This window comes from Empidonax traillii, unplaced genomic scaffold (assembly GCF_003031625.1).
Source record: "Empidonax traillii isolate 1590-97213 ecotype Southwest subspecies unplaced genomic scaffold, ASM303162v1 scaffold992:size1346157, whole genome shotgun sequence".
Taxonomy (NCBI): Eukaryota; Metazoa; Chordata; class Aves; order Passeriformes; family Tyrannidae; genus Empidonax; species Empidonax traillii.
The window spans coordinates 906,166-926,238 of NW_020956185.1; the positions used below are offsets into that span (position 1 = coordinate 906,166).

The 20,073-nt window shown below is 51.7% G+C and overlaps 1 protein-coding gene across 1 annotated transcript; it reads right to left on the minus strand.

Moving 5' to 3' along the window:
- Window positions 1–9,655: 9,655 nt before the first annotated feature.
- On the minus strand, window positions 9,656–11,168 carry CHST14 (carbohydrate sulfotransferase 14). The gene has a single exon (XM_027903796.1). The coding sequence runs from the start codon at window positions 11,166–11,168 to the stop codon at window positions 10,104–10,106; it is 1,065 nt and encodes a 354-aa protein (XP_027759597.1). The 3' UTR covers window positions 9,656–10,103.
- Window positions 11,169–20,073: the final 8,905 nt, after the last annotated feature.

The following is a 20,073-nucleotide window of genomic DNA, read 5'->3' on the forward strand; positions in this document are numbered from 1 at the left end:
GGCTGCCGACAGCAGGCAAGCTGGTTTGGAACTGGGGGGGGCTCTATAACCTGCCTGGCTTGCTAGAGAAGCCACCCCTGTAACCAGACCGGGCGTCCCAGTTTCTCCAGCCACATGTGCAGATGCAGCCGGGCCCATCCCTGAAATCATCGCTGCTCTGCACGGCCGAGGACAACTCAAGAGATCCCAAGTGACGAGTTTTCCGGGGGTGATGCCTCAATCTCCGCTCCCCAGGCAGTTTAAGTGGTGTATGTCCGTGTTGAGGCTCCTGTGGTGGAAGTGGGAATCCCAGTGCCAGGCTGCTCTATCCCAGAAACTGCTGGATAAAGGGTGGATTCTCTTGTCAGATGCTCCTTGGCATCTCAGGTGCCTCTGAGGACCATCAGGCTGCTCCATGCAAGCAGCACACACAGAAAGCAGCATCTCCTTGCACCCGTTGCCCAGTTCAGTTTTAACTTCTTGATTTCCCAGGAGAAGCCTTTGGGAACAGCCTCCAGACTCCAACACCCTCACGGCCACCATGTCTCGGGGCCCCAGCGGCTCCTGCCCACCCATGGCCGTGCCTCTGGCTCACCATGAGCTGCTGTGCTCTGTGGGGCTGAGGACTTTAAAGCCCCCAAGGCAGCACATCCTCACCCCTGCATGGAAACTGCCCTGGCATTGGCCATCCCTCCTGCTTCAGTGAGCAGCTCGGGCTCCTCTGGGCAGACACAGCCAGCTGGATCCCAGCAGGATCCCTAACCCGCTCCCCTTAAGCCCATCCACACTCTGCTGCTCGCTCACTTTCCTGCTGAGACCTTCACGGTGATCTTAGAAGCACCACATGATCTTGCTGTGGGGTGACCAGCGGAGACAGGGACACATCCACAAGGTGATTCCAGTGACCTCTGTCCCGTTCCCACAGAGCAGCTCCCTCCTTGGCTTCCTGCAGCTTCCTTGGGGCTGTGCTGGGCTGCTCATCCCAGAGGAGCCAAGCAAAGCCCTGATTGTCCTTCCTGTAATAAAGGCTTTAAAAGAGAACTCAGGCTGTGTGTGTATTGGTGTGAATCCCACAAAAACAAGAAATCCTCGACTGCAGCTCGGTCACATCCCAGAAAGATGCTGACTTGGATGTATTTATCTCTGTCCCCATAGCTGTCTGATATTTCTTCCCAATATCCCATCCAACTCTGCCCTCTGTCAGTTTGAAGCCATTCCGCCTTGTCCTGTCACTACCAGTTTTGATTCCTTCTCTCTTCATTTCCTCCCATCACAACCTCTATTACTGCACTCTTAAACCCCCTAAATTAAACCCCCTAAATTGCCCTAAATGACTCTTCTTGCCCTTTTTTTCTCCCCCCAGCTCTGGCTCAGAGACATTATTGTGATGAGGTGGGTGGCTTGGAAAGAGGAGACCTCCCCCTCCCACACTCATCTCCATCACTGCAACCATTTATCTGCAGGACCATTTAAAGATCCACATAAATATCCTGGAGAACTGATCCACAAGGAGGACGAGGTTTCCTCTTCCGTGTTTCCAGACTAGACTGCAATTTGCAATAACTGAGACCCGGGAGAGCAAATCCCCGCCCTCAGGTCCCCCTGCTGAGATGTTTTGCTCATTCTCCAAATTACCTGCAGGAAGAGGGAAAATACTGCTTTGAGGGGGTGAACTAAAAGCCGAGTGACTTCTGAGAACAAGCCCAGAAATCCCGGAGCCACCGTCTCCAATTCACAGAAACCGGATACATGAAGGAGGGCACGGTTTGTTTTCTTAATGGAAGTAAATTAATTAGATAAACTAGGGAGAAAAACATGTTTGAGGGCTGATTCTGCAGAGCTTTCCTCAGGAACCCGCTGGGAGCTTTTCTACCAGGAACCCGTGGGTATAAAGGGGATATTTTTGTTAAATCATCCTCAGTTATTAAGAGTTTTGCCCAATATTCTGCCTGACCGTGTTTCCTCCTCACAAACCCTCTTGTTGATTGAAATACAGTTAATAATGAATGGGCTCGATGATCTTAAAGGTCTTTTCCCAACTAAACAATTCCATAATTCTGTGATCCTCTTTTATACTGGCATTTGGTGCCTGCAGCTCCCCCATCTGCCAGGACACAGCCCAGGAACATCCAAAATCATCTGTTTGGAGTTGTCACTGACTTGGAAACTGGGAATGCTACATCTAGGTGGGTCTCCATCTGCTTTTTGCTCACATGATCCTCCTTAAATTCATTATAATTAGTGATATCAGTAGCCCAGATATGTAACTTCAGTCTCCCTGTTTGTTTTTGTCCCCCATGGCCACCCTCCTACCTCTGGTGACTCGGTGGCTTCTTCCTCACACTCAGGTACCCAGGATGCTGACACTTCCCTGAGTTGTGTGAGGGCACCTCCAAGGACCACCTTCCTGTGAATGACAATCTTCCTCATTTCTTATCTCATTCCTGACCTCTCTGCCTTGGGCTGTTCAGAAAGCTGGAAAACTTCCCTCAGTGTGATGACTCTGCCAATGGGGTTTTCCTCATCAGAAACCTCCAAAAGGGAAAATACTGGAGACCAACCCGCAGTGGGATTTAACAGCAGGAAGCACCCGGGCCATTTAGGCTCAGCCTGTTTGGATGTCTGCAGTTCTAAGGGGCAGATAATATAATTTATTACGGTGCTGTTCTTTCAAAAGCACTCGAGAAGATTATCATTTGAAAGAGCTTACCTACTTGCAAGGTATTATTCCCATTATTTGATCCCCATCCAGGTTTCTCCCACGGCTGCAGATGATGAGGCCCTTTGTCCTGGCGCTGCAGAATGAATTGAGATGAGCATCAGCTCTAAATGCACACCAAGGATCAGCACTGCTTCCATGTGTACTCTTGGAAATTTCCTCCTTTGTCTCCTAATCAAGCACAGCAAACAAAATTAGCCTGGTAATTTTCCACTGGTTTTAGCCCCCCCTGCCCCCCTCGCTGTGTTTGTTCTGTCTGGATGTCACCAGTGATGACAAAACAACCAGAACAGAGGAGCTCCTTGGCTGAGCCGGGATTGTCGGGCAGATTTTGTTTGTGGAGCTGGGAAATGCTTAGAAAACATTGGTTCATTTTGTCCTATTACTATTATTTCCTAATTTATTAAGAATAATATTCCAACCCAAGCCACCACTGCTGATTTCCTTGATAGGTCTTGCAAAATACCTTTCACATTTCTCTGAGCAGATTCCACGGGCTGGGCCCAGCTGTGCCCAACTCTTTCTCCCTGGGTCTTGGCTCCAGCTAAAGAGGCAGATTTGCAACATGTACACGAGTAAATTAGGCTTCTTTTCACTTATTTTGGCTAAAAACACAGTTGCTACAGCTCAGGCCCCAGGAATGATCCAGGAATGGTTTGGATTCAAAGAGACCTTAAAGCTCATCCAGTCCCACCCCTGCCAGAGGGAGGGACACCTTCCACTCGCCCAGGTTGCTCCAAGCCCCATCTGACCTGGCCTTGGACACCCTGGGGCTGGCTCCCATGGGGATCAGACAGACTGAACACCTCCCCACGGATGTTACCTCTCTGTGAACCGCTGGATCCTTCGGCAGTGGTGAATTATTGAAAGCGCCGCAGCTGATTTATGGACGCACCCGCTTCCGACTCATCCCATATTCCCCCAGTGACTCCACTCGCCGTGAGACACTCTGGAGCACTCACGTGTTAATTTCTGTGAGCGTAGCAGGCTCTCGCTGCAGCAAATGAACCAAGATTTCCTAAACCCGGGGTTACTTCTCATCCATCAGTTTTATCCGTCATTCCGCTCCCGCAGCCGATGCCAAGAAGCTCCTCAATCACACGCCACGGTCACCGCGCCCTCACTCAGGGACAAACCTGGCACTTGCCAGACTTAATTCAGCATTGTCTCCCGAGCCAGTGATGAGGGATGGGGTGCTTTGTGCCAGTCCCAAAAACCTACAGCCACATCCCAGCTTGGTGCGACTGCCAAGGGTTCTCCCACAGGCCGAGGATGGAGCAGGGCTGGGAGACACCCCAAAAATCCCACACCCAAAGCATCACTTCTACTGTGTATTAATACCCCATTTTGGGAGGAATGAGGGAGATCTAGACATTTCCTGCAGCAGGGACAGGGTCATCTCACATCCCCTGGCAGCAAAGACCTTGGGGTGATGCTCCAGAACCCCCCTCGGGGTCCCACCACAGCGGGGTCCCAGGCAGGGGGTGGTGGGTGGTTGTTTGCACCCCCAGATCATTCCAGTCCATCCCCTGGCTCTAATTAAGGTAATTAGGCCAAGGCCACGTGCGCGGCGTGCGGGTGCCGGGTGCTAATTCCATAAAGGAGGCGAGCGCTGTGATTGCCACGCAGGGAAACGCTGCCGAGCGGCTCCTGGTTGCCATAGGAACCTCTCAACCCCTGGGAAAAGCCAAATTGCTGGACCGAGTCGGCTCCCTCGGCGGTGGCAGTGGGGGGCTCTGCCTGGTGACACTCCTCCTGCTCCAGGAACCAGGAATGGAACCAGCGCAGCCTCAGGGCGTGAAACATAGGGGTGGGGATGCCTAAGAGTCCAGCGAGACCTTAGAGCCCTTTCCTGGCCCCAAAGAGGCTCCAAGAGAGCTGGAGAGGGACTTTGGACAAGGGCTTGGAGTGACAGGACAAAGGGGAATGGCTTCCCACTGCCAGAGGGGATATTGGGAAGGAATCTTTCCCTGTGAGGGTAGGGAAGCCTTGGCACAGGTTGCCCAGAGAAGCTGTGGCTGCCCCATCCCTGGAAGTGTTCCAAGGCCAGGTTGGATAGAGTTTGGAGCAACCTGGGCCAGTGGAAGGTGTCCCTGCAAGGAGTGAATGGGATGGGCTGCCCTGGCAGGGAGATGAAAGGCCCCTGCAGGTTTTACCAGGGCTCCATTGCGTGATGCTGATAAAGCTCCAAAGTTGTGGATCCTTGCAGCTCTTCATCCCAAAAACACTGCAAGAAAAGGCATTGCAATTATCCCACTGGGTTGCAACAAGAACTTGGAGAAGCAAACAGATGAATTTTTAAGACTTATCCCCAAACTCAGCCCAGGGCACAGCCTGGTCCTTCTCACCGTGGCAGGGACTGTCACCTCCCGGGCCACCCCGAGCCCAGAGCAAAGCCTGGAGATATCCAGGCAGGTTTACTGATGCTCATGCCTCATGTATTAACAGGAAATCATAATTTCTCTCTTTGCCACGGGGCGTTTCCAGGCTGGCAGCTCCTTCCTTCCACCTTCCTGGGTCTCCATAATTATTTACATGTGGGCTGTGTTTATTGGCAATTAAATGGTTCAGTGGCTCCGAGACATCAGTCTCCTCTTAACATGTTGTCTGCCAGATTGCTTCCTGCCGGCAGTCCCTGTGGGATGGGGAATTCTGCAGAGCCCTCCGGGGCTGCGTGTGGATGGGAGGGAGCAGCTGGCAGAGCTTCCCCCCTGCCGCCCACCCGGAAAAATCACGCTCTGACAGAGCAGGTTTGGAATTTAGAGCCAAGGGGAGGGGATGGGGCTGTGTTAAACACTGTGAAAACAGGCGGATTCGAGCCCTGGGAGACCAGAGGGGTGGTAGGGATGGGCTGTGCAGGAGCATCCCAGCCTGGAGCGGGGAATGGAGAGATGTGACAGCCCGGGATGGGGCTGTGCAGAGACTCTGTGCCTTTGCAGCTCCATCCTGTCAGTGCCGGGAATTTGCTGCCGGAGCCAGTCCTGGCTCCAAGGAGCTCTTTGTGAGCACTCAGCGGGGAAGAGCCCCCAGTCCTGCTTTCCCATCAGGGCTCTGCCACAAACCAGATGTTTTTGTGGCCACCCAGAGCATCCCCAGCTCCTCATCCCCAGCAGCTGCCACTTGGTTCCTTCCAATCTCCCAGCCCCAAAACACCCCCTCGGCTCTAAAACTCCCCCCTCAATCCCACAGAACAACTTGATTCTGGATGGGGCTTGGAGCAACCTGGGCTAGTGGAAGGTGCCCCTGCCCATGGCAGGGAGTGGAACTGGATGATTTTTAAGGTCACTTCCCACCCAAATCACTCTGGGATTCTCCCCAAAGTCCAGCACACTGGGTTCTCATCAGCTCTGTGCTCACTTGGACTTGCTAATGATCGGGCAGTGGGATGGAGGTGTGGGATGACTAAGCAGCGTGGGGATCCAGATATTTATATGTATTTATTGTGGGTTTGCGTTTTAAATCTCAAGCCTTTGCTGTTTCTTCCTGCCCAGCCCTTTCCCAGGTTAGAAATGAGCCTGGACCACCACAGTTCCGCTCCTCTGCCAGCAGGAGACCTGAGCCCATGCCCAGCCACACTCTTTATCCCTTACTCCTCACTCTGGCATCTTAAAAGTCCCTCAGCAGGGGCTTCCTCAGGCACCTGCGTGTAGCTGCTGGTTCCCACACCCCTGTTTTCCTTCTCACTTGATGCTTGATCCCAATAAACAGCATTCTGCCGGTTGCTGGGAGCTTTTCCCAAGCCCTCGGTGCTTCCAGGAGAGCGAAAAGATGTGTTTAAGCCTCAGAGTGCCTTGTTGTTTCCCATTCCAAGCTCCCACCAGCAAATACCCCTCACTAGAGCCAGGGAAAGGTGCAGTTCCCATGCTGGTCCCGGGCCTCGCTGAAGAGCTCATGGATAAACCCTGCTGGGGATTTATTGTAGTCCCTCTCATAGCTCAGCAAGGATCCTGTGGCTCCCATTAGCACTTTGGGGAGGCATAAAGCAAATTCCTCGAGTTTTTTCTCTGGAAATCACGTTAAGGTTTGCTAAAAGCAACAAAAGATGCAGTTTATAATTCTGGGTGTGCAAAGGAAAAGCTTTTGGTAAGTTTAAATCCAAAGGTGTTTTTTCCCCCCTAAAGAAGGAAGCCACCTCAAATGTGTTTATAGGTAAATGGAAAATAGACCCGGAAAATGCCCTGACATGGAGAAGAGGTCGGATATAACCAAGGCAGGACACTCCTGCCTGTTATCTGAGATGAGATTCCAGCTTTGGTTCCCAACCCTGCTACAGATCCCAAATGTGGGGCAGCCCTGCTGAATTTGGTGGCACCAGCGCTTCAGGGAGAGCAGCTGAGGTTCTACAGAACCTTCCCATCCGACCGGGACATTTCTGAATTCTCCTCTTTTAACCCAAAGGATCCGACTGCCAAGGATAAGAGTATCCAAGGAAAACCATGTGGAGGGAGGCACGTGGGCCCCAGCGGAAGGTGCGTGACCGACAGGTGTCCCCTCCTCCCTCCCCCTGGCACTGGGCCTGCAGATATTTTGCTCTGAGACGCAACTTCCATTATTTCCATGGCAACCGTCCTTTGTCGGGGCTCAAGACGTGGAGATTTTTTAACAACTCCCCGTTTGCCAATTCAAGCCCCAGAAGGAAGTGGGGAAGTTCTCATTCACATGCAAAACAGCCGCGATAAAAGCTGAGGGGTAGCGGGGGCAGCCTTTGGGCTTTTCCTCCTTTCCATAGTTTACAGTGGGAAAGAGCCCTGTCCAGGGACACTCTGGGACCCACCACACCCGTGTTGGGGCACAGTTCTGTCAAACCCAGCCATGGCAAGGATTGGAACTTGGTGAGCTTTGAGGTCCCTTCCAAACCAAACCATTCCATGATTCTTTGAATACCAAAATATCTCTACACACGATGGATCCATCGGAGACATTTTCCTTTGGCTCCACGTTTGTACCTGAGCTGCTGTGAATCCCCTCCTCCCTGCTCCTGCAGCCATCACCTCTTACCCTGTGCTCCAGAGGACGGTTGGATCTTGCTCCCACCTCCAGCACCTGTGGCAGCTGTGGAATCTCCTCCTGATTTATTCTACCCTGGAGAAACATCTGACAAAGGAAAGAAATTATATAGCTGCCTGTGACTTTTATTTTTCTTCCCACTTGTTCAAAGCTTCCTTGGGGAATTGTGCCATTGGGCACGGATAAAGTGAAACCCCAGTAATGGAAACCTGATGGATTTCTCATTTTTGCTGACTTACAGACAAACTTCTGCCCAAGCTACAAGGTTCCACCTGCATTAAAATCCTCCTCACTGGAGGGTAAACGGAGGTGGGAGTCCATTTGCTTTATTTAAAGAGAAAAAAGTGACCAGTGATAACCAGAAAAGGAGAGAGAGAGTCAGAGAAAAGCAAAATCCTTCTGTGCACAATAAATTAGATTAAAGGGACAAGAGACCGAAATTTAATATAGGGAAAAGAAGCTGCAGCAGATAAACAAACAAGCAGCATAAACCTTGAAAACTACTGAGAAATAAACATTTAATTAAAAACCCAATCACCAAACAAGCAGGAAATGTTCCTTCAGCTTCCCAGAAGCAAAGATAGTGAAGCCTTACCAGCTTATTCCTAGTTAGGGAGACCTGGAGGTCAGGTTTAATTACAGCTCAGCACACACCCCCATCAGCATCTGTCTGACGAAATAAAATCCGATTCCCAGCTGGATCTGGTGGCTTTGGCTGGAGGACAGGGCAGATCTCCAGCTCTTCCAGCACCAGGCACCAAAATCCCAGGGGACAGACAGGAATGTTGCACAAGGAGAGCAAAGCCAATCTCTCACCCATTTTTGTCCAGGATTGGTGGCTGCAGATTCAGGACACACCGGGAGCTCAAATCCATGAATGTACCAGTCCTTGCTCTCGTGCCCAGCCATGATCCCCCTTTTGAAAGGCAAAAATTCCTCAGCCCAAACTGTCCTGGGCTACTCAATCCAACGGTGGGTTCAGATGCAGCTCCAGGCCCTTCTTCCAGAAAATTTTACACATCCTGAAGGAAACACCTTAAAAAGAGGGAAGGACAACTAAGAGATGAATCCCAGGAAGCCACCAGCTCCATAACCCATCCCTGCCACTTTGTACCAACCCCACAGCAACGAGGAGCCCATGTGGGTGCTTTTCACCCCATTTCCCCGTGTCCTGTTACCATCTCAGCGTTCAGCTCCAACGTGTCCCCTCTCCATTTGGTGCTGCTGCTCTGGCAATTAAAACACTATTTAATCCCAACAGCAATAACCAATTCATCACACCCCCACGGAGGGGCAGAGGCCTCTCCAAGAACACAAATAATCCCAAGGAAAAGCACTCACAGGGTAATTCATATCAAAACTTTATTAGAAACGAGGACACGGCCTCCCAGGAACAACATCCTGCATTATCTCCCGAACTTGTACAATTTTAGAGCCATAATTAAATACAAGAGCTACAAAAAGGGTGTGCACAGCTGTAAAAGGAAGGAGAACTAATCCCCAAAATGCCATTGTTTCAAACATGGCTGGGGAAAGGATTTTTTCCACGGTGGTTTCCACGCAGGGCCCACGAGGCTGTGAGCTGGCGTGCTGCCCGTGGGATTTGGTTTTCCATCCTAAGGACCAGGATGGGGTTTGATCTTAGCCCAAGTCTGTATTGCTTTAATTCACAGGGAAGAGCAGAGTGTGATGGTTTGATATTGCATCTGATATGTGATGCTGGGTAAATAGTTGTACTGTCAAACCTTAAAATCACACAGAAAAGGAGTATTACCCTATCCCTAGTTATATTTCAGTGGTAAATAATAACTATTATCAATAATAATAATAACAATAATAATAATAAAACCCAGAGGTACTACTGACACAGAAAAAAAAAAAAAAAAGACCAGCCTCATTTAAGCACCATCTACAATGAGAAAACAAAGAATAAATGGGGTCTGGTCTATATTATACCCAAACCCCATCTCCTGTCTGACCTAGGACCGGTTTAACAGCGCTGATTTTTAGTGCATCAACTGCCAGGTTACAGTTTCAATTCAACCACATACCATTTCATATAAAACACGGGAAAGGAGGAAAAAATACTGAAAATATATGAATTTCTCAGGTTCCTTATGAGCGTTTTCCACGTCTTGCCATTAAAAAAAAAAAGGGATTTAGAAGAGCAAGACAGAGATACAAAAGCTACTGTGCTCGAGTCAGCGGCGAATGTACACGGGAAAGTCAGAGCCGTACGAAAAGTATCCTAAATAGCAAAGGCAATATAGAATATTTCATATAAAACAGGGTTTGCAAAGTATAAAATTAGGAAATACTGCATAGAAGAGCGTGTTTCACACAGCAGCAACGGCTGTGCTAGCAAATCCTTGAGGCCAAGGCGGAATTCCCGCCGGAATCACTGCCTGCAGAACTCGCTGGTGATGTTGGGGAGGGGGTAGGCGAAGAGGGAGAAGTCCAGGATGTATTTTGGGAGGAGCTCCTTGATGAGCCGGCGCTGGGTGTTGCACAGGTAGTAGTGGAGCGTCTGGGCCGTGACGGGCTTGTACCAGGCCTGGCGCTCCGGGAAGCGGATGAAGGAGGGCGCCTGGATGCGCTCCAGGACGTGGTCGGCGTCGTCGCGCAGCCGCTCGTAGGAGCCGATGAAGTCATACCTGACGGCGCAGGGCTGGCACAGGTTGTAGATGGGCATCCAGTGCTCGTTCATCCGCTCCACATCCTCGTCCAGCAGGTACCGGAGGAACTCGGAGAAGGTCACGTCGTCTCCCGCCGAGTTCCCGCCGTTCTTGCGGTACCTCCGCACGATCTCCACGCCGTACTTCTGCTGGTACTCCTTGATCTCCCCGAACTTGTTCCGGTAGGCCGAGAGCAGCCTCTCCATGGGGTTCCGCACGAAGAGGAACTTGTAGTAGTGCTTCAGGCGGTAGCTGATCTCCTCGGGCTTCATGTCCCCCAGGAACACCAGGTCGCTCTTGTGGTCCATCTTCCCCTGCACGTCCACGCTCTCCAGCGCCCCGTCCAGCACCTTCAGGATGCGCTTCCAGTTGGAGCAGGCCACCTTGGGCACGTAGCAGTAGAGGAAGCGGTACTTGTCGCTGACCAGGAGGTGCCGGAGGAGGGTGCGGCGCTGCCCGGCCGGCAGGTCCCACACGCTGCGGGGCATGGAGCGCTGCCCGCACAGCGCGCGGATCGTGCGGTTCCGGGTGTCCCGCAGCACCTCCAGCTCCAGCCCCGGCCCCGCGGGCGGCTCCCGGCGGGACGGCGGCCCCGCGGGCGGGTGGGGCGGCGGCGGCCCGACCTGTGCGAGGATGCCGCGCTGGATCATGAGGAGCAGCCCGCTGGAGGCCAGGATGACGCCGAACATCAGCATGGAGGGCAGCAGCGCCGCGCCCCGGGAGCGCGCCCGGCTGCGGCCCGGCGGGACCCGGCGGGGCTCGGCGGGGCCGGGGGCGCGGGGCTGCATGGCCGGGGGGGCTCCCGGGCCGGCCCGGCCTCGGGGGGTCCGGCCCGCGGGGTCAGCGGGCGGGGCGGCCGCGCTGACGGAGCGGGGCGGGAGGAGGAGGAGGAGGCGGGACCGCCCCGCGCTGCGACCGCCCCGCCCGGGGCCGGGGCGGGGAGAGGGGAGTCACCAAGTGCCGGAGTATTTGGGGCGGGAGGGATCCTAAACGTCAGCCGGCCGGCGGCAGGGGCACCTTCCATTACCCCGAGTTGCTCCAAGTCCCATCCAACCTGGCCTTGGACACTCTCAGGGATGGAGCGGCCACAGCTTCTCTGGGCAACCTGTGCCAGGGTTCCCTCCCAGGGAAGGATTTCTTCCCTGTATCCATCCTAAATGGCCCCTCTTTCTGTTTGAATCCGTTCCCCCTTGTCCTGTCACTCCTAGCCCTTGTCCAAAGTCCCTCTCCAGCTCTCCTAAAGCCTCTTTAAGCACTGCAAGGGGCTCTAAGGTCTCCCTGGCACCTTCTCTTCTCTGGACTGAACATCCCCCCAGCTCTCCCAGCCTGTCTCCAGAGCAAAGCTGCTCCAGCCCTCTAATCACAGAATCCCAGAATTATTTAGGTTGGAAAATAGCTCCAAGATCATCGAGTCCACCCTGTGCCCGATCTCCACCTTCTCAGTCAGCCCAGAGCACTGAGTTCCACATCCAGTCGTTCCTTGAACACCTCCCTGGGCAGCCCATTCCAATGTGCGATCACTGTCTCTGTGAAGAACTTCCTCCCAGTGTCCACCCTAAACCTCAGCTCAGGGCTGTGTCCTCCTTTCCTCTCCCTCATTCCCTGAGGTCAGAGCTCAACCCCCCGTATCCCTCCTCCTGTCAGGGAGTTACAGAGCCAGAAGGTCCCCCCCTGAGCCTCCTTTTCTCCAGGCTGAACCCCCCAGCTCCTCAGCTCCCTCCTGGGACTGATTCCCACTAACCATCCCTCTGGAGCAAGCCCGGAGTCACCCAAGGGATCCCCACCGGCACCCTGTGATAACAGGTGGTTTTTGCAATACCAGGCCAAACCAACCATAATTAGCCATTGTGCCACACTTCGTATTATTCTCTAATTCTGTAATCCCTGCACAGGTTTAGCACCTGGAGGAGGAGCAGACACCCGTTACCTGCAGAGCCGAGGATGCTGTGCCACCACCCGCGAGCCAAAGGACAGGATTTTCCAACACTTGGTAGGCATTTCCCCCAAACCACCTCTTTGAGTGACTCCAGCTGTTCCACCTCCTCTGCTTAAGGCAAAGCACTAACCTGGCCATCAGGATGCCATTTCCTCGTCCAGCAGAAATCATTCCACGCTGCCATTGTTCTCCCAGTTTTCCTTCCACGAGTTTTCCGAGCGTATCACGGGGCTTGGGCTCTCGAGCAGCCTTGCAGGGACTCTCTGTCAGGAGCTTTTTTAACATCAAGAGAAAACCGGCTTCCACTTACTTCCCTTTGATCAAAAGCCAAGAGCGTTTTGTCAGCCAAGGCAGACAAAGCCCTTGGAGTGCAGTGCCAGAGCCTGCAGCTACATTATTTCACATTTCCCAGTTTTATTTGGATGTAAATACAGCTTTAGCTCTAGGAAGACACGGATATCCTACCCTGCCACCAGCAAAGCTGCACGCACGAGGTGATACCAGATTCCTGCTCTGATTGCAGAGGGCAAGTCCTGATCTGATCTCAACACCAGACCAAACTGAAGCTGTGCCAGCATATATAATCACTGAGGCAAAAAAATCAGGCCTTCTTGGAAATCCCTCCTCTTGGAAAAAAAGCCTCATTGCAGCAAACTCCAAAGCAGCCAAGGGGTATTTCTATGTATTAGTCTGGCAACGCTCATCCCTTTTTGTTCCTATTCTCCCCTAATATCTCCAGGTCAGGAGCAGTTGCATAGGATAACACAGTGGTTCTGGAAAGAGAGAGAAATAGGAGGCTGCCCATGAGGCCAGTGGGGCTATTTTCCAAAGGGAATTGGATTTAAGGACTGGTCTGAAGAGCACAGGTAGAGGACAGGATGCAGAGTCCCTATGGGAACAACACAGCCAAGCAAATACACGGCTCAGGGGCTGGGTCGCAGGGTTAAACCCCGTGTCACTGGGGAAAATTAATTGTGGTTATACTCCCTGTGCCTAATTAACACCCAGAGTGAGCAGTAATTTGATTTTCAAAGCAGTTAAAAGCCGCCTCACGTTCAGAGTGGGAACATATTTCCCAGACAGATCCATTCCTTCAGGAAAGGTATATTTAGCAAATAAAATGTCACAGAGGAAACAAATCTTCAGGCTCCCGTGGTTTGTTTGTACAACAAACCACAAGGATGGAAGGTTTTGGTTCTCTCTTATGAGGGAGAAGGGAAACCCACACAGCCTTTCCCAGCAGATGCTCTGCCAGGCCTCATCCCTGCAATTCCCACTCACAGGTATAAAAGGAGGATTTTTGTAACTCACAGCCCCTTTCAAGATGCTTCCAAACCCCAACAGTCACCTTAAGAGCACCACAGGCTCCACCCCTGGGTAACTGGAGGATTAAGTTTCTGGGCCTTTTCCTCACTGTTTACTTGCACGAGCAGAAAACCAACATTAAAATACATTACCGTTATTATTATTATTATAATATCACATTTTAATATCATCTGCATTACACTGAGCCAGTCTCCCAGCAATATTTATGCGCACTCAGGTTTAAGACAGGCTGCAGAACTCGCCTGGGATGTCAGAGATCAGGAATATGTATCAGTCTGACAAGGAAAGGGCCCAATTCCCAGAAAGGATGGAGGAAAAGGCTGAGGGATGTCCCTGTCTGTCCTGCTCAGACTGAGGCTGGACACTGCTGTCATCACCAGTGCCCTGCCAAGGCTCTTCTGCCCCTTGGGCTGAGATGAGACATTTATTTTGGGCTGAGGAGCTGCAAAAAAGAAGAATGTGTAAGGCCCCAGGAAAAGCTGAGCCAGAGAAAGGAGGTTTCCTTAAAAAAAAACAAAACAAAACCAGTTTGGGCTGATGCCAACTTTCCAGACAAGCACCAGCACCATGATTCCTAACAAAGGACACCCCCTGGATGGGTCTGAGCAGCTCCGGATCAAAAGGTAAAACAAGCAAAGGAAGGAGAGATCCAATGCTGTGGCTCCGTGTCCAGAGATTATCCTGTAATTTGGTATAATAAAGCCTCTTATCCAAGGGGATAAGCACAGAAGCCGCTCCACAATCAGCTCATGACCAAGGCAGAGTTTCTTATCTCTAGAGAAAAGAGCCTTTTTAAACAGAGTCAAACACTCCAAATGAACGCGCTGGATAATTCCAAGGAGATGGTCACGATCGGCTCGGTCAGAACAGAAACAGCCCTGTTTTCAAGGAAAACTTTGTGCTTGAGGACCTGGTTATAAACTCATGGATATGCAGTTGGCTGAACTTGCAAAGAGCTTACTCCGAGCTCAGTTCCTCACTCCGAGCTCAGTTCCTCACTCCCTGCTCCGCTGGGCATGACTGTGGAATTGCTTTGGAATGGAGCCATCCCGGGAGGTTCAGCTCCTCTGTACCACGAGAACCACCAAGCACTACACACTCAGCAGAGGCCATGACAGCTCCTCCCCTCTGGATTTGGGATGAGGATGAAGGGAGGGGGACGGGAGCACGTCCCGGTCCCCAGAGATTGTGTGGACAGTGAGACCCGGCGTGGAAGCTGCAGGGCAGGGAGCCAGCACAGCTGGCAGGCGCTGCATGGATACACATTCCCCTGGGCTGCACACTCCATACAGAGCACACTCCACATGCTCCAGCTGGGCAGGGGGTCGGAGTGAGGTCAGGAATACTCGGGAATACCGCAGGCACTGGCACAATGGGGATGGCGTTTGTGGCTGTGTCTCACTCGGAGCTTTCCTGGTGTTTTCCTGCTCCCCCCAAAACCCAGGATGACATGCAAAACCCCTCCCAAGCTGAGTGTATCCAATTTTAAGTCAGTAACAACCACAATTCCCTTGTTCTACCCTTTATCCTCCCGCTGACCCACCCCTGATCCCACTGATCCCTCTCAGCCCAGGGCTGCTGGATTCACACACCATCGGAGTCAGAGCCAGCTGGGGCTTTACCACCACTTTTCAGTGCAAACACACACTAAATCCAGCCCAGCTCAAACCTGTGTCGCAGGAGAGTCTCCAAGTCTCTTAACTCATTCCAGGTCTATCTCCCGCTCTTTACACGGAGTTTCCCGAGGCTCCCAGGTGGCTCCTGAGGGGCTGTAATGAACTTGTGAGTGTGTGTGTGAGGTTCCTGCTGGAATCTGCCCAATTAATGTTTTTGTGGTTTCACAGGCAGCGGGACGAGGACTGAACCTGCTCCAACACCTACAAAACCTGCAGCATCTTGTCCCTGACACCACAAATCATTGTTCCAAGGGGAAAAAAAAAAAAAAACAAAAAACAAGAAACGGGAAGGGACTAATAAGGACCCATTCGCCTGAGCCCTGTTTAGGTTTTTAACATCCTTCCATGTGTCAGGAACAACAAATAGCCTGTGAAGGACACGCTTTGCCCCAGGAAAATTGTTTCAGGGGGATATTGGAGACTGGTGGTGGATAGGTGCCAGGAGATCTGGAGGCTAAGCTGAAAGAGATGGGATCTGGCTGGAAATAGGGAGAAATTCATCCTTGAGAGGACAGTCGGGCATTGGAGGAGCTGTGCCATCTCTGTGGAGCCCAGGCTGGCTGACTCACAGAATCCCAGACTCAGGTTGGAAAAGACCTCTAAGATCATCAAGTCTGACCTTCAGTTGTGGTGTCTGTGAAAACTTCCCAATATCCTGATTTTTTTTGTTGTTCTTCTCAATATGGTTTTCTGTGTGTAACCTGGATTTTATAGGAACAGGAAGTTTTGTGCCTTCAGGCCATACAACGGCAGCATGTTACTTAAATTGCTGAGTAATCCCTAAAAAGCATTTTCCTCCGTATTCCAGAGGCGCTTTCCAAGGAAAGTCTGAGGGTTTAGCATCAAGCCCACTGTAAATGCCAGTCGGATATCCTGAGTCCATGAATTACAGCAGCCTCCTTCCTGCTTTGTTACTCCTGATGTGCACACTCCACTCATTTTTCCATGTTAAATTCCCTGTGTGTGCACAGCAGGATCCTGCTGGTGCTTTTAGTGAACAAACATGTACAACTGATCTGAAATTTTCTCTAAATGCAGCGTATTTGCAAGGTTGTTTCCAATGCTTTCAAGCCTTAAATGTCTCAACAGAAATTGGAAAATGAGCATTGAAAGGGAGAAAAACAAACGAGGAAACTCAGGATCTAGCGATGAACAATGAGGAAGGAAACCCAGAATCAAGGGAAAGGCAAAGAGCAAAGAGCAAGCGAATCCCATCCCTCATGAAAAATTAATTATTAGAAAAATGAGTTATTATAAAACATGGGCCGTTGTTAATTATATCAAAGAGCACAAGCGAGTCCAGCAAGAATTCCGTCCTGACATCTGTCCCAACAGGATTGATTTAAAATAAACATCAGGAAGAATGAAATAAATCAGTTGGTTTGTGCCTCCTCTTGCTCTGGACCATAGAGGAATGAGGCTTTCTGCAGGAAAGCCACAGAAAGGGCTTTCTCCCCTCTCTATCCATAAAATAACCCATCACATTCTTTCCATCACATTATTTCCAGATTTTGGAAGAAAACTGATAAGCAAAGCTAAACTACAGGAAAATTTGCTCAAATATCAGAAAAAAAAAAAAGAGTTGGGAGCAAGGGGCCTGTCCTTGTCCTTGGAAAAGGGGGGCTGGTGCCTGCCTGGATCCCGGGTGCCAAACCTGCACTCTTCCCTGCAGCTGCTGTCAGGTGACATCATGTCCCTGAAACAGGGAGAATCCTTTGGGAAATCAACTCCCACGGGGTGTCCCAGCTTTCATCTCACAGGGGAGGTGATAACAAAACCCACCTGTGCTCGTTAACATGCCACATAATTCCCTTTTTATAGACTAATTACCCGATGTGATACAAATCCAACCCCACTCACGGATCTTTGGCTGGGATGGGGAGAAACATCCCCCAGCCTGAGACAGGGAAAACCATCTAATTGCTAAATCACCTTCATCCTAAGCAATCCAGAGTCCTCTCCTTGAGAAATCCATCTCCTTGGCCCACGGACAGCAGAGGATGCTGTTCCCTGCTGAGAGGGTCAGAAAAAAAAGAGGGGAAAAAGGGATTAAGCTTTGAGGTGAGGAAACATCTGAGAGCACAAACCACAGCTCGGGCTGAGCAGGATGGGATGGCCAAACGCACCTGGTCTGCTCCCTAAATCCGGGTTCAAGGACCACCCAAAAGATGGAGGAGAAACCGGATCTGGCTTGGTGCGCCTCAATCCCTATGTATGACAAGGGAAAATAAGAATGGGATGTTCCAGGGACAAGGGAATCCCAGGGAAGTTGCTCTGTGCCCTGAGCCAGGCCCTGAGGAGCAGGGGGAGGTTACCTGCTGCAGAACAAGAAGGGGAGTTTTCTCACCAGCTCTTCCCAGAGCACTTCATGCTTCTGAAGCCACGACATTCCCAGTGCGGGAAGCAGAAACGCTCTGGGAACAGTTGCAAACTGCTTCCTTGTGGGAAATCTGGCTGAGTTCCTGGGATTTTCTCGTTTATGGAGTGCTAAATGCTGCCAGGTGCCATCGTCCCCATCCTGGCTTTCCTGTGGGCTTCCTGCAGTTGCTGCATCCCTGCTCAGGCAGCGGCCTGGGAAAAGCAAGTGAGCACAGCTCGGGAAAAAGCTGGATTATTGATGAAGTTATCCTATTAATTACATTACTTATGAGTGCAGAGAAAGCAGAGCAACAAAGAAAACTCTGAACAGCCTGGCTCCATGGGAGAGCCGGACACTCCCAGCCCTGCTTTGCCGAGCTCTTGCTCCATATCCTTCCGAAAGTCCCTCTCCGTCAGAACAGCTTGTTTGTTGTTTTCTGCTACAGATATTCCAGTGCTCCTGCTGCTCTGAGAGCGGAAAGATATTCATGGAGATGCAGGGTTTTTTCCAGCCTTGTTAAATTGATTTGCTTTTAAGAACCACTGGGCGGTCGAACCGCTCAGGCTCCGGCTTGTTTTCACGGAACACTCCGGAGAGGTTTATAGAGATATTAAAATTAAATACGGAGCGGCGGAATAAATGGTGCCTCCATTCAGCGTGTCTTGTAAATCCAGTTTAAATGGTTCCCTTTATTAAATATCCTTTCCTCTTAAAAATGGATTAACTGCTCTCACTGGAGGCTCTGACGGAGAAGCCATTGGATCCCTATGGCAACGCCGCGCTCCGGCAGCCCCTCGCTCCACGCCAGGCCCTGGGCTTCATCCCAGCTCAGGTATCCCCATTGTGGCACCTCCTGTTATTAATCACCATCTCTAATTATTAATCGCCATCTCCCATTATTAATTACAACCCCGAGGCCAGCAGAGCACCGAGTGCTGTGACTTCACACACACCGTGCTGGTGGGTCCCATCCCATATGGAACGCGTGGATACCTTTCCCGGTGCAACCCAGTGCTCACCTGGTTCCTCCTCAGTTCCCCTGATTTTGGGCTCGTTGTTTTCCTCTATTCCTTCATCCTCAGTCTCTCACAGCTGCGGTGGCACCTGCCCTTGGTGGTGGCCATCCCTCTCAATCCATGTTCCAGGCTAGCATTTGGAACTTAAGGAAAACTCATGTATGAAGGGCTGACTTTGATTTAGCTGGGTTTTGGGGGGTTGCAGGAGGCTGGAATGGTGCAATCTCAGCCAGTCCCCACCACGTGGTCCCCCAGGACAGCTCCCTTCCTGAATGGGAATTACCTTTCTGCTGAGGGCTGCTGGCACAGGAAACAGCCCTCAGGAATGTCCAGCTGGGATGTTTCTGGAAAAACAGGGCCATGCAGGTGGGCTGTGGGTCCTGCTGCTCCTGGATCCCAAGGTCACAGGAATGCAGCCACAGGGATACACAGTCAGGGCAGCAGCAGCAGCTGGAGAGGAATGTGAAAAGTTCAATCTCATTTTTATTTAACTTCAAACGACACAGGCAGTTGAGGGAGCAATTCCAAGAGTGGCTCCGCGAGGCTGCGGCTGCTTTCCCACAGATGGATCCTGTGCCAGCGGCACCAGGGGCTGGCTGTGCTGCCAGTGCAGCGTTTGGAGCAGCAGAGCCAAGGCTGGCACGCAGGGATTAGTGAGCATTTATCCCTTATCTCCCCCTAAACCCCCAGCTCGGCGAGCCAAGCGTTTATCCCATATGGATGGGGTGAGAAGGGCACAGTAAAACAGGGAAGTGCCCACACTCGGGTCCCTGGAGCCACCGGGTTAATACGAGGATGTGAAATCCCTTCTCGCTGTGTGGCACTGACTGTGTCAGGGCTGGTCCTGCCCCTGGTGATGGCACAAAGCCCCCGCAGAGCCCGGCACGCCTCATCCACCAGCAGGGACAGAGCCAGGTGAGTGCTGGAGTGTTCTGTCACCTTAATGGGACACTCCAAGCCGCTCCCGTCCCTTGGCTCCGATGGATTCTAGAACAATTACAGTCAATTATAATCAGTGGCATTAAAGCAGCACTTAAACACAACCAGGAGCTCGTGGCTTTTGCTCCGGAGGGGGAAGACACTCCAGCCAGTCCTGGATGCTGCTCTGGATCTGCTTGGCTGGGAGACTGGGGAGTGAGGTGGGGAAGCTCCTCCACCTTGGAACATCTCCTACCCCTCCACCCCCAGTGTGCTTATCCCAGCGCCCAGACCTTATCTGAAGCCTCCAGAGGTGCCCACAGCCCTGACTGCTCCTTCCCAGAGCCCCAAGTGCCTCCTTCTCCTTGCGATTCCCTCAGTGCTCTGTCACCTCTGGACACCGCACGTGGAAACGAGGGAGACGTGACGCAGCAGGCTGGCTCTGCCAGGGACCTGAACCAC

Bases quoted from the DNA above. Each gene is read 5' to 3' on its own strand.
- CHST14 (XM_027903796.1), bottom strand. From the start codon at position 11,168: ATGCAGCCCCGCGCCCCCGGCCCCGCCGAGCCCCGCCGGGTCCCGCCG.